The sequence below is a fragment of the Salmo trutta genome, chromosome 40 (assembly GCF_901001165.1).
Source record: "Salmo trutta chromosome 40, fSalTru1.1, whole genome shotgun sequence".
Taxonomy (NCBI): domain Eukaryota; kingdom Metazoa; phylum Chordata; class Actinopteri; order Salmoniformes; family Salmonidae; genus Salmo; species Salmo trutta.
In genome coordinates, this window is record NC_042996.1 from 24,977,740 (window position 1) to 24,992,174 (window position 14,435).

At 42.5% G+C, this 14,435-nt stretch overlaps 1 protein-coding gene across 5 annotated transcripts in view; it reads right to left on the reverse strand.

The window, feature by feature from the left end:
• Positions 1–2,269: 2,269 nt before the first annotated feature.
• The window catches only part of LOC115180587 (ubiquitin carboxyl-terminal hydrolase 15), a 44,082-nt gene continuing 31,916 nt past the window's right edge, over positions 2,270–14,435 (reverse strand). For all 5 annotated transcript variants that reach the window (XM_029742779.1, XM_029742777.1, XM_029742778.1 and 2 more), the window contains 14 exons: positions 14,027–14,200; positions 13,155–13,313; positions 12,796–13,020; positions 12,227–12,310; positions 10,490–10,584; positions 9,679–9,867; positions 8,442–8,557; positions 7,893–8,198; positions 7,607–7,677; positions 6,359–6,474; positions 5,972–6,121; positions 5,413–5,516; positions 5,123–5,211; positions 2,270–5,026 (listed from right to left, as the gene is read on the reverse strand). In XM_029742779.1, the coding sequence (XP_029598639.1) occupies positions 4,784–5,026; positions 5,123–5,211; positions 5,413–5,516; positions 5,972–6,121; positions 6,359–6,474; positions 7,607–7,677; positions 7,893–8,198; positions 8,442–8,557; positions 9,679–9,867; positions 10,490–10,584; positions 12,227–12,310; positions 12,796–13,020; positions 13,155–13,313; positions 14,027–14,200 (2,121 nt within the window). In that variant the 3' untranslated portion in view covers positions 2,270–4,783. The remainder of the gene's footprint in view (positions 5,027–5,122; positions 5,212–5,412; positions 5,517–5,971; positions 6,122–6,358; positions 6,475–7,606; positions 7,678–7,892; positions 8,199–8,441; positions 8,558–9,678; positions 9,868–10,489; positions 10,585–12,226; positions 12,311–12,795; positions 13,021–13,154; positions 13,314–14,026; positions 14,201–14,435) is intronic.

The following is a 14,435-nucleotide window of genomic DNA, read 5'->3' on the forward strand; positions in this document are numbered from 1 at the left end:
GAACTAAGAGCCCCTGGGTGAATGAGAAACTGCAAGTTAATATTTTTACTTTATTTAGAATGGAACAAAAAAACAAGTGCTCCAGCTGGTGGTGATGATGACAACCACCTACACTACATGACCAAAAGTATGTGGACACCTGCTCGTCAAACATCTCATTCCAAAATCATGGGCATTAATATGGAGTTGGTCTCCCCTTCGCTGCTATAACAGACTTCACTCTTCTGGGAAGGGCATTGTCATGCTGAAACGGGAAAGAGCCTTGACCAAACTTTTGCCACAAAGTTGGAAGCACAGAATCGTCTAGAATGTCATTGTTGCTGTAGCATTAAGATTTCCCTTCACTGGAACTAAGAGGCCTAACCTGAACCATGAAAAACAGCCCCAGACCATTATTCCTCCACCAAACTTTACAATTGGCACTTTGCATTTGGGGCAGGTTGCATTCTCAGGGCATCCCCCAAACCCAGATTCGTCTGTCGGACTGCCAGTTGGTCCATAGTCCAAAGGCGGAGAGCTTTACACTACTCCAGCCAACGCTTGGCATTGCGCATGGTGATCTTAGGTTTGTGTGCTGATATTGCTTCCAGAGGCAGTTTGGAACTCGGTAATGAGTGTTGCAACCGAGGACAGACAATTTTTACACGCTGAAACAGCCTAGTACAGAAATTTGAAGGAATGTCCACATACATTTGTATATATAGTGTACCTATCTATAGGTTAACACTTGTCATTAATATGCCAAAAAAATGACACACAGGCCTAATTGAATAGTAATTAAGTTACAACTGCACAAATACAGTTACTCAGAATGCCAAAAAAGTCATTTGGATCGGTCTGATTCAAACATGTTTTTGCTCTACAAAAATAATAATCCAGGTTTCTTGATGTGCATATCACCAGCGCCGGCAAGGCAGTCGTTTGCGCAGTTATCTCCACAGCAGGCCATGTCACAACCCGACCAACAGCACAAACTACTACCTCAGCCGGAGCACAGCGGAAAGGAACGAACCAGCGGTGTCATCCGTGTGTCTGCCTCCTGTCCAAACGGTTCAGAATGACCATATGAAGTAACTGTTCCATGATGGCGCGGTCATATACAGTATCTGTGTCGTTAAGCACTTCCCATGCGTAAAATGCAATTGAAACCCCACCCAAGTCCCCGACCGACCCAGTCTCCTGATTTCCCTGCCCTTCCCCTAAAATGACTTGATCCAATGTCCAGCCATGTCTCGGCCAAGTTCTCGTTGTAGACCTAGGCTACACAGCGTTTGACTGTGTATTAAAGGCAATAGTTTTCTTTATTTTTTATCCAAAGAGGTAGATTTCATTATCAATGATTGATATGTTAAGTAGCCTAACATCCACGTGCAGTTATCAACCTTCCTGGGGACCGAATGAAAGATGCGACATTTTACAGACCATAGGAATGAATACAGGGAGAATATTGAATACCACTATAGCCTAATACTTGACAACAAAGCTTTATCACAATCCAATAATTACGAACAGTAAAATGGCATACACACAACCTTAAAATTGTGATTGGTTGATCCAGCCCAGCAATGCAATATTGTCTTGTGCGCACACCGTATTGTCGGCGCAAGTAGCAGACAACCATCTCCCCATATCCTTTGTCAAGAAAAAAATAAAGGCAGAACAATTATCTGTGCAGTCGAGCTTTTAAGAAAAATACACGCGCAGCTCAGTCTTGCACAGCCACGCGCACGTTGCCGCATACTCTGTCAGTATGTTCCAGCTCCTTCCCGCGATCCGTGTGGAAAATAAAGGAGTAGTATGCGATCAACTGTGGATAAAATTCGCGGGAAACGTCAGATTGGGCGTAAAGAACAGCTCCATTCGTATTGGGTTGTAGGAAAGGGAGTATTTCAATTCATGCGCAAAATGTTGGCCATTGCGATTTTGGGTGAAATTCTAAAATGCACCAGACCAATTCTGAAGAAGTTTCTAATAGATAAGTCAGTCAGACAAAATGGTCATCCATGTTTGTGCTGAGCTTCAACACCTCAGACAAAATATGTTTTAGTATAGTATGAATAGACCATAATATCCAGTCATGGTCCGGCTTCAACCACAAGAGGGCCTCTATTTCCAATGTCTTTGTTGAGCCAGGAATGCTCCTGTGTTATACATTTACCTCCAGAGGGCACGAATACCCAAACCGAGTCATTATCAATCAAGTTAAATATATAGCCTACGCAACCTTATAAGGTTGGTAATTCCGAATAATTTACAGAAAAAAAAAGAGTTCTAGGCTTTACACAACTTTATTGAAGTCTGTGTGTAAATACACATGCACATTTCAAATGTAAACCCAAGTGAACTCAAGCGCAGCCAAACCTGGAAACCCCCATGTCATGCAAAGGATGCCTGAATATATTCACCTTTACAAAAAAAGTCAGAACAATAGAACATCCTTTCAAAAAGACCCAATCCCCCAGAAGAGAAAAGCACAGGTAAGAATTCTCGTTGTGTCCCAAATGGCACCCTATTCCCTATATAGGGCACTACTTTTGGCCAGAGCTCTATGCAGTATAGGGTGCCATTTCGGACAAAACCTGAACTTGTGGTCTATAAAACCAAATCCCCATTACATCTTCGGTCTTGCCAAGGTCTTTAAATATATTTTCTTATTTTTAAATGCTTACATATAAATAAATAAATGTTATCAAATGTGCACTCACAGAGTGAACTCTTATGTACAGTACTATATATCCTATATGTAATCACCACATCTCACCCACTCAGGCTGATCAGTAATTCAACCATCCACCCATCCCTCCCACTCTCTACAGAGAAAGACCCTACTCCACACACCAACCAAAATGAAGCATTATTTTCCCTTGGAAGAGAGGACACATACAGCAGTACCCAGGTATTTCTATCAAAGGTAATGAACCCCCTACTATTTCCCCCCTCACATTTAACCAAAGCAAGAAAAGAAGAGGCAAAAAAACAACCTGGCCTTACAAGTGGATCACTTCAAGTCAGTCATTCAGCATACATTCTGGCTCTCGTGTTTGACTTATTATTTTAATTGGTTGATTTCCGGTAGCAGCGGTCGCTATTCATGGATATTTCTGTTGGGGACAGCAAAGATAGGGTGTGAGGGTGTGTACATAAGTGTTCCTGTGAGTGTAGGAATGAGTTTCAGCTCGTATCTGTGTCCTGTTTAAGTGTAGGTGCGTGTGCGTTTTAGCTCGTGTATGCTTGTGTTTCAGGGCCATGCACAGACAACGTGACATAATAATGTGCTAAAGGCTACAATCTGAGATTAAGAGTTAAGGCTGAGGTGATCCAACCAAGAGACAGAAATCTAATGTATCACCAATATTCATAATCTCAAAAAAAGCCTCTAGAAGGAGCAGGTAGTAGAGGAGAGGCTCAATAAGCCGTGTAAAGCTAGAAATCTAATGTATCACCAGGCAACATAAAGCCTAAGAGAGGTGGGTCCGTTCCAGAAAAGCCCCTACTAAGCAAACACGTCTCCTAATCACTTATGAAGATCTGAAAGAATTGGATGTGACCAATAATATGGTAGTAGCTCCATCTTGTCATGTGACAGGTAAGGTGAATTTTTCGCCCCATTTCAGATCTACAAAAGTGTCTAGGGGTTTAAGGGTTGTTTCTGGACCTTGACCTTGGCTTCATGCCGCTAGGAGGATACTTACTGTAGTGACCAGCAGAAGAAAAAAATAAGAACTTAATCATAAGGCTCATATTGTGTACATTAGTTATGTGTCTAAAATGCAAGTTCACCACATGACTAGTTTGGCTGTTTTACATTATGAAATGTATTTTGCTCTTCTTCCTCCTCCTCACATACACAAAGCAGAGTAGGAGGACTGATCTAGGATCAGGTCCCCCCGTCCATATAACCTTATTCATTATGATCCTAAAGGCAGAAATGATCCTAGATCAGCACTCCTACTCTACACAGAGCAGTCACTATGTGTGGATGCGTGTTCTGTTGACCACAGTGTTTAAAGGCAGCATTCAAAGCGTTTTAACTGAGAAGACCTTGGCTCAGAGTAATTTGTAAAACAATTGCAGTACGTGGCACTAACATACAATTCATTATAAAAAAAAAAAAATGGGAGTGGAGGTGATTGTGCAACAAAATAAAAGTGTAAGGACGAATCCCCAAAAAGGCTTCAGCGCATCATGAAAACTTAATAATAATTCAGTGTTCATTCAAAAAATATATTTACAAGGCCTAGCTTAAAAATAATTGTAAAATGGTATGCCAATGCATTGCTCTCTCAGAAATATAAAAACATAAAATTAAAGCAGGTGGGTGGGAGAGAGAGAGTATCGGTTCCAAGCGCCAAAGCAGTGACACCACTGCACTGTGACATTCTGTGTTTGATACTATGATGAACTGAACTCTGGCCTTCCTAACGCTTCTAATGGAGCCATTCGATTTCAGTATGATGTCATTGTTCAAAATCAGAACAGAGCTTGACATCTTTTTCCTCCAGAGTGGATGATTCATGTAGAATGGACATGGAGAATCACTGCGACCCGAATAAGACCGGTCGGTCGGACCACAGACAACTATAGGCCCTGATTTCTTTAGTAATGTTGCTTCGTTGTTCCAGCACTGACAAACTTCTCAGTGGTTAGTTTCCCCTGGTAGCCCACTCATTGTAGGCCTGGATGGTGTCAGAGGTTAGCCTCAGGCCTGGCACACTGCTCTGTGTCTGTCGATATGGCTTAGGATGGATATTATTGTGTCTCGCTCTGTCTCCGTTTCTCCAGCTCATTTGGTTTTCATGGTGACATTGTCGTTGACATCCTCTTCGTCGCTCTGAACTGAAGCAGAGGCCCCCTGGGATGATGCGACGCTCTTCCTCTCCTCCTTCCCTGCTCTGTTCTCCTCCTCCTCCTCCTCTTCCTCTTCCTCCACCTCCTCTTCCTCCTCCTCCTCCCGGTCCAGATTGAAGTAGCCTGTTCCCTTCACTGTGTCCTGGCGCTGGTAGAACAGCACGTACGCTGCTTTGGACTGAACACACACACACACATATATATAAGTGCACATTCAATTCACACTGGGCAGTGCTGTGTATCTGACAAGATGTTAGAAGACTATGGAACTCACCACTATCTGATCTTCGTTGGCTGGAGAGACACTGCTGTCGTCAAAGTTGTACCACTTGTTATCATCCTTGTTCTTCGCATAAGCAGTATCTAAGTGTCCCAAAGATAAGATGAGAAGATGAGCATTTGTCTGCTAAAAGCAAGCATGGAATTAAGACTGTTGAATCAACTCAGATAAGACTGTGGCTAGCAATGTCTGGATTAATAATTTTTAATACACATTACGTTCAAATAAAGTTGTAGTGTTGATGAGTAACTTGTCAAATAAAAATACTTAAAAATCAGACTTACAGTGTCCTCCTCCCATGCCTCCGTAGTGGTTGGAGACCGCAATGAGATCGTAGCGACAGGGACCAGCATTAGGGTCGATCAGGAACTCTGACATTTCCATGTCACTGGAGAAAGAATCACACAAAGAACCATTCAAGAGACATTTAACATTGGTATAAGTGATTTACAACTTAAAGGGATACTTCAGGATTTTGGCAATGAGGCCCTTTAACTAGTTCCCCAGAGTCAGATGAACTTGTGGATACCTTTTGTTATGTCTGTGTCCTGTATAAGGGAAGTTAGAGGTAGTTTTGTGAACCAATGCTAACTAGCGTCAGCACAATGACGAAGTGGATGGGCATACAGGTTAGCAACTTCCTTCAAATTGCTCGCAGAGACATAAAAACTGTATCCACAAGTTCATCGGACGCTGGGGAAGTAGACCAAAATCCAGAAGTATCCCTTTAAGCCATAGGGAAACAGCTGAATGTTTTTAATTTACACAATCATACTTGTTCATAAACTTTGACAATATAGCTTACTTTGACAGAAAAGTATGTCCGTCTGGTCTAAACCGTACCTGAGTGGGAAATCGACTAGTGAATCCAGCTTGTCCCTCATATATCTGCTGTAGGAGAAGCGTTTCAGATGGACCACCAGGACTGGAGGCAGAGACCACAGGTCCAGCTTCTTAGTGGCCTGCTGGTGCTCCTTGCAGTTTGGACAATACCTGGCATAGATTAATTAATTATATTTTATGTGGCAATTTAAAAAAGCATATACTTTCTTAGTAGCTGAGACAGCCAGGATAAATTACGCATCAACCCAAATTACGGAACATTTTTGTTCTGGGTTAATGGAGATTAATATCACGTTAACACATGTTAATTTTTATTTTGAGTGAAGTATTCTTTTAAATGTTCGTTATTTTCTTTATTAGCCTTGACAATATGAAGTTAAGTCTCACCATGGGTCCTCAGCTCCGAGCTTCTCTTTGGTGGTGAACAGCTCGATGCAGTCTTTCAGTTTGAAGAAGGCTTTCTTCTGAGGCTTATAATCCATGCTCTCATGCTTCTCAAAGTCCTGTTCACAGACAGTGAGATTTGTTATTACTTATTTAGTACAGTACTATTACCATCCAAGGCTTAAAGAGAGACATTCATTCTACAACAGTGTTTCCCAAGCCTCTCCTCAAATACCTCCAGCCATTCTAACTATTTGATCAACAAACTCGCCCACAAGGGTTGGGAAACACTGTTTCAGTTTGAATGCATAAGGACAGACAGTCTGACATTAATTGATATACTGTACACCTCTCTTTATTTATTTAGACAGCGACGCAAACATTTGTAAATTTGGCTCTATACTCCAGCATTTTTTATTTTAGATCAAATGTTTCATATCAGGCGACAGTAATCAATGTCATAATGATGAGTGAGAAAGTTAGAGGACCAAAATCATACCCCCCCCAAAAAATGCTAACCTCTCACCATTACCAATAACAGGGGTGGTTATAATTTTTGGGGGATAATGATATTTGTGGCTCTGTAACTTTCTCACGTATCATTATTCATGATTATCCATAATCATGGTACCATTCACATTCATGGCTTAAAAAAAATAAAAAATACAGCCCCCATCCCCGCAGGCTGTCATTGTAAATAAGAATTTGCTCTTAACTGACTTGCCTAGTTAAATAAAGGTTAAATACATTTTTTTTTTTAAATGTAGAAGTGTTCAGAAACATTTATTCTTATTTATAATAAAAGTGACTCCAAAATGACAATACATTATTCACCATTCAGCTCCTACTGGGCAAAACATTATCCAAAAGACATCCAAAACAAACTGCAAATGCATCCAACAAGTTTGTAGAGTCACAAGCTTGATGTAGTCTAGGAATATGGGACCAAATACTAAACTTTTGACCACTTTAATACACTATAAGTTAATTAGTCCAAATACTTATGGAAAAAAAAGTATTCCAATGGGGGGACTAGATACATAGTGACTTCATTTCTAAATGGTAAAACATATGTACGAATATACACTCAAATAAAAAGGTGACATTCTGTACTGTCACCCCTTATATGAAACATTTCATCTCAAATACAAAATGCTGGAGTATAAGGCCATATTTTCACTGTCCAAATAAATACAGAGGGTAGTGTAAGTAAAATGATTTCTAGTGTTAGAGGAGAGTAGAAAGCCTTACCTCTGTGATACCCTCATCAAAGTGTTTTTTCTTGACCTCTGGTTCCCAGTCCAAAGAGAGATAGGACTGGTCTGTTACAGAGAGAGAGCAATATACCCTTAAAGACTCATTGTATAGGTGAGAATATAACAGAACGAGAAAGGTGGATTGTGCATTAAGAACTAGTAGAGGCACTGCTTAGTGCTTACAATACGTATAATGTTGTTACTCGAATGTTACCATGTTTTTATCTTTATTGGAGGGTTTCAACTTCATCTGCGTACCATATGTAAAATGCCCATCTTACCACTGAGTCTGAGGTGTCCCTCATCGAACCGGATCTGCCGGGGTTCCTCCTTGATTAAGCTGAAGTCAGTCTTGCCCATGTTGTTAAACTGGAATGTAAACAATCTCTTCTCTCCCATCGTCATAGACGTTTGGTTCTGGTGACCTTTGGTCCCAGAGTTCTCTCCCCCTGGACCAACCCCGTTCTCCAGCTCGTTGTCCCCACCACCCACAGAGTCCTCTGATTGGCTGTTGTCATTCTCAGAGGGCAGCTCCTGGTCCTGACTGGATTCGTCGTCTCCATCCTGCTCATCAGTCTCCATCTCGCCTGGAATGGAGTGGATCAGCCGATCAGATTTTGGAATAGCTTTATCGACAGGGGTTACATTTTTTATTTAACCTTTATTTAATGCTGAGACCACAGTCTCCACTATACATATCTATTTACACATCAATTACAAAATACATCAAAGGGAAACACAATCATATGAAACAAACACATTCTTCAGGAAAAAGTCCCAGGTGAGTGCATGTGTAAGTGTGTCTGTTTGAGCGTGTGTGTGTTACGTACTGGGAGAGCCCTCCTCCAGGACCCCATTGGTAGCATTGCCATTGACAATATGTTGTTTAGAAGAGGGGGTTGTCTCCTCAGTGTCCTCCTCCTCAACGACAGAACGCACAAACCGACTGCACCATACAACACAAAAACACACAATACTAATATAATCAGTTCCCATTCAATACATATAGACATAGTCCAACAACATCATTTATATGCTCCCCCCAAAGAAAGAAACATCCACCCTCAGTGCTGTTATTACTCAGTTCATCAGTGCTCCCGGAGTAGAAAACATTTAAATCGGGACATTGTGTCAAAGCCTTGTTTACACTAGAAACTAAAAAGGTTCCCTAGAAACAATGAAAAGAGCAATCAAATGTATTCATATAGCCCTTTTTACATCAACATCTGTCACAATTAGGCTAAGTAATTAACAAGAGCGCAGAGCACAAGGTCAGTTAACGGCAGTCTCTGAGATGGTTACCTACCCACCAGAGGCGTAGCAGTAGCATGTTGTAAAGCTTGCTGTAGCGCATGTATGTGATTTTAGGATTAAATTGTTTTTTTCCCCCTCAATCTACACAATATACCCCATAATGACAAAGCAAAAACTTAATTATCACATTTACATAAGTATTCAGACCCTTTATTCAGTACTTTGTTGCACCTTCGGCAGTGATTACAGCCTCAAGTCTTCTTGGGTATGATGCTACATGCTTGGCACACCTGTATTTGGGGAGTTTCTCCCATTGTTCTCTGCAGAGCCTCTCAAGCTCTGTCAGGTTGGATGGGGAGCATCAGGATCGAGGGAAAGATGATGAAAAGAGCAAAGTACAAAGAGATCCTTGATGAAAGCCTGCTCCAGAGCGCTCAGTACCTCAGACTGGGGCGAAGGATCACCTTCCAACAGGACAATGACTCTAAGCACAGAGCCAAGACAACGCAGTAGTGGTTTTGGGACAAGTCTCTGAATGTACTTGAGTGGCCCAGCCAGAGACCGGACTTGAACCTGATCGAACATCTCTGGAGAGACCTGAAAATAGCTGTGCAGCAACGCTCCCTGTCCAAACTGACAAGAGTTTGAGAGGATTGGTAGAGAAGAATCAGAGAAACTCCCCAAATACAGGTGTGCCAAGCTTGTACCGTCATACCCAAGAAGACTCGAGGCTGTAATCGCTGCTAAAGGTGTTTCAACAAAGTACTGAGTAAAGGTCTGAATACTGTTGTAGAGCATGTGTGTGTGACCCACCAGAGGTGTAGCAGCAGCATGTTGTAGAGCTTGTCCTCGCTGAGTGTTCTGGAGACAGTGATGAGGAAGGGCTGGCCAAACAGAGGAGTGGAGGTGTGGTTGTACCCTGACTGCTTGTACTTTTCTCTAAGGTGGACTGGGATCACCACATGGTCTGTGTCCTCCAGCCGGTTCACTGCCACCTCAAAGCTGTACAACAAGGAGAGTTTTATTTTTCCCCCCATTAATTTAACCTTTATTCACTATGGCAAGTCAGTTAAGAACCACCCTCTGTGGGCTTGGAAACAAGCAGATGCATCCGGTTTTCAGGGTAAATGGAAAGAGCCTGTGACGTAAATACCGCTTTTGGATGTTAACAAGGCGACACTCCATCTTAACTCCTCCTCCATATTTACATATTTATTGGTTGAACAGTGCACAAGAGAACCTGTGCAGATTTTTCTCTTTCTCGTCTGGACAAGAAGGAAAGAAACCCCGCTCAGATGCATGCTACGTTAAGTTAGTTACTAAGAACAAATGCACTGCCACCTCAAAACTACAGAACTATAGGGTAGGGTGAATGTGTTGCAGATGTTCGCATCTTTGGTAAGTTAAGGGTCGTATTCATTCGGGCATACCGTAGCAAAACATTTGCAAGGGAAAACAGTGTTTCCTATTGTACAGGTTCAGGTAGTCCCTTCCGGTTTCAGTCCACGCCCTTCTGTTTGGTGCCTAATGAATATGACCCAGGTTTCTCAGATCTAACACTGGAGGGAGAGTAGACACTGCTTCATCCAACTGCCTTCATCAGAAAAGTCTATCTGACACTCACACATAGATGTCGTCCCTCTCCATGATGCTACTGAGGTTCTCATTGGTGGCAAAGATACGATGGAACCGATGGTTGTAGATATCTGTTACAATCATCTGAATTTGGAAAGAAAATAAAAACATTTTAAGTACACATAGTGCATTCGGAAAGTATTCAGACCCCTTGACTTTTTCCACATTTTGTTGCGTTACAGCCTTATTCTAAAATTGATTAAATTGCTTTTTTTGCTCATCAATCTACACACAATACCCAATAATGACAAAGCAAATACAGGTTTAGAATTTTTGCAAATGTATAAATAAAAAACTTGAAATATCACATTTACATAAGTTTTCAGACCCTTTACTCAGTACTTTGTTGAAGCACCTTTGGCAGCGATTACAGCCTTGAGTGTTCTTGGGTATGATGCTACATGCTTGGCACACCTGTTTTTGGGGAGTTTCTCCCATTCTTCTCTGCAGATCCTCTCAAGCTCTGTCAGGTTGGATGGGGAGCGTCGCTGCACAGCTATTTTCAGGTCTCTCCAGAGATGTTTGATCGGGTTCAAGTCCGGGCTCTGGCTGGGCCACTCAAGGACATTCAGAGACTTGTCCCAAAGCAACTCCTGTGTTGTCTTGGCTGTGTGCTTAGGTTGTTGTCCTGTTGGAAGGTGAACCTTCGCCCCAGTCTGAGGTCCTGAGCCCTCTGGAGCAGGTTTTCATCAAGGATCTCTCTATACATTGCTCCATTCATCTTAGCCTCGTTCCTGACTAGTCTCCCAGTCCCTGCAGCTGAAAAACATACCCACAGCATGATGCTGCCACTTCCATGCTTCACCGTAGGGATGGTGCCAGGTTTCCTCCAGACGTGACGCTTGGCATACAAGCCAAAGAGTTCAATCTTGGTTTCATCAGACCAGAGAATCTGGTTTCTCATGGTCCGAAAGTCCTTTAGGTGCCTTTTGGCATACTCCAAGCGGGCTGTCATATACCTTTTACTGAGGATTGGCTCCCATCTGTCCACTCTACCATAAAGGCCTGATTGGTGGCGTGCTGCAGAGATGGTTGTCCTTCTGGAAGGTTCTCCCATCTCCACAGAGGAACTCTGCCAGAGTGACCATCAGGTTTTTGGTCACTTTCCTGAACAAGGGCCTTCTCCCCCGATTGCTCAGTTTGGTACTGTGCCGACACAATCCTGTCTCGGAGTTCTACGGACAATTCCTTCGACCTCGTGGCTTAGTTTTTGCTCTGACATGCACTGTCAACTGTGGGACCTTCTATAGACAGGTGTGTGCCTTTCCAATCAATTGAATTTACCACAGGTGGACTCCAATCAAGTTGTAGAAACATCTTAAGGATGATACAGAATCAGTTCAATTTCGAGACTCATAGTAAAGGGTCTGAATTCTTATGTAAATAAGGTATCTGTTTTTTATTTGTTATAAATCTGCTGAAATTTCCCAAAAACTGTTTTCACTGTCATTATGGGGTATTGTGTGTAGATTGATAAGGAAAAAAATTATTTGATCAATTTTAGAATAAGGCTGTAATGTAACAAAATCTGGAAAAAGTGAAAGGGTCTGAATACTTTCCGAATGCACTGTACACCATTCCAGAGCGTACATTTTAATTTAGCCACTATTTAACCAGGTATAAAACCCCTTGAGGCCAAAAACCAATTTTTTGAGGGAGAACTGATTTAGTTAATAGCAGGACAGACGCGTGTGTGTGTGTGTGTGTGTGTGTGTGTGTGTCTTACCTTCTCAGCAGGGACACCAGATAGAGTGGAGAGCGAAGTACAGAGGTCTGATATGTAGCCCACCTTGGGCACAGTCAGTTTATACTGAAACACAGAGAAAGACAAACAGCCATTAAGCCGGGGTCCTAAGATTAACTCATAACTTAATCCACAGGAGCAGAATTTACCCAAACCCAATGAAGAATGAATAGCTGCAGATTCATTAAATATACACCAAGCCTTCAAAAGGTATTGAGAAAAAAGACCTCCCTCCAGATTCCATCTAGCCCTATTCAGAGCATACTGAAATCCACTTCAGAGGATATCCATTAAAAAGCAGAGAATATTGTGGGTGACCACAATATGTGAAGGATGACTAATTTCTAGGTAGGCGGTAACAGCTCAGTACCTGTGTGGGTTTGGCCAGGGGGTCCAGACTGACCTTAGTCATATTCACTAGGTACAAAACAGAAGCAAACAGGCCAAAACGGGGAGGTGCTATCCAATAAGAAACATTTGTTTTTGTTTTCAGTTGTAAAAGCTTTTGCTACAGTGTGCACTAATGAATACAACCCAGATACTGTAGTTACCTGTGTGGGTTTGGCCAGGGGGTCCAGCCTGACCAGGTAGACCTCCAGAGTGCGCTCCTTTTTCATGGGCAGCGGCAGCGTCAGGTAGCAGAAGGGGTCAAAGGTGACGGAGACCTTGGCGCAGACGGGGCACACCAGGGTGGACTTGAACAGGCCGTGGAAGATGTCCACGATGATGGAGTCGTTCCTCTTGATGTGGTTCTCCCACGCCTCCTCGGCCACCACCTACAGACACACAGAGGGGAGGGAAGATAGTGAGGAACCATTTTTGACAAAGTGTGCATGGTCCCTGGCAAATAGTAAAGTGAATGAAACTAAACTAACAAAATAAAGAGTGCAGCAAGCTAGCAGTAACAGACCTTGTCAGGCCTGCCCTCAGCATCTTTGAGCAGGATGTAGGGTTTCTTCCTGATACGGTTCAGGTCCTCGTGTAGACCATCCAACAGGAAGGCCAGCAGCTCGTGAGAGTCCTGCTGCTGGTAGCCTGAGAACTGGGGGGCGAAGCGACCCACCTGGGTCTGGAGGGAGGGGAGAACATAGACACACACAACAGGTTCAGCAACAGATCTATAGGAAATTCCAAATTGACACCTCACCCCTAGGGAACTTGTGTAGATTGAATTGGTGGAAGCAAGCAAAATAGCACAGATTCCACCAACCTGTAGCCTGTCAGTTAGCAAAGTAGGAATATTGCCATATTTCTTATGTGGGATCCTTTCTGATCTACTCTAGAGCAGTGGTGTAATCGAGGGTAAACGCACGTAAACACCGTTTACGCACCTTTTCAATTTTGCGTGAATGTTTACCTACCTATTGCGGAAAACCACATTGAAAGTATAGGGAGCGTTACTTTATTCACCACGAATGGAAATCAGTGTTTACCCACCCATTCTTTCTACCACTACATCACTGCTCAAGAGACTCGGTTGTTGTGGCTTGTGGGTCTAAGGGTCAATTTGGGATTGGGCACATCATAGCTGCATTTCAATCCAGAATCAAGGCAGAAGTGAGGGAACAACTTTCAGACCATGTGAATTTCAGAAGTTGGTATGGTACAGTACAGGGTTGGAGTCAATTCCATTTAAATTCCAGTCAATTCAGAATGTGAACCAAATTCCAATTACACATTTTCCCAATTAAAAAGCATTGAAGATAATTGGAATTTCAGTGTACCTTCTGAAATGCATGGAATGGAAATGGACTTGACACCAACCCTGGTACCGTAAATTACCTTGAAAGGCCGTGGTGTGACGTAGCTGTACTTCCCAGACCACGACTGCTTTGTGATCTCAGCGTAGGCTTTGGCGATCTCCCCTTTCATTCCCAGAGGGTTGTCCTCGTTCAACTCATCGTTGTACTTGTCTTTCAGGAAATACTCGGTGAGAGGAGGTACATTACTTAAACACTGCAGAAAAATATATAAAAACGATTCAAGTTGGGAAAAGAAGCAGTAAAATATGCAAGAGACAGGGAATAATGAGAAAATCTAACAGTCAAAGGAATCACCTAAACCAACAGTATAATACAATGCCAAAGGTCAATCAATACCCGCAGCTGTTCCTGCCATGATACAATTAAAACCAATGCATACACACCAGAGTTCAGAGTTAACAGTTTAATGTATATTTTTATTTAACCAG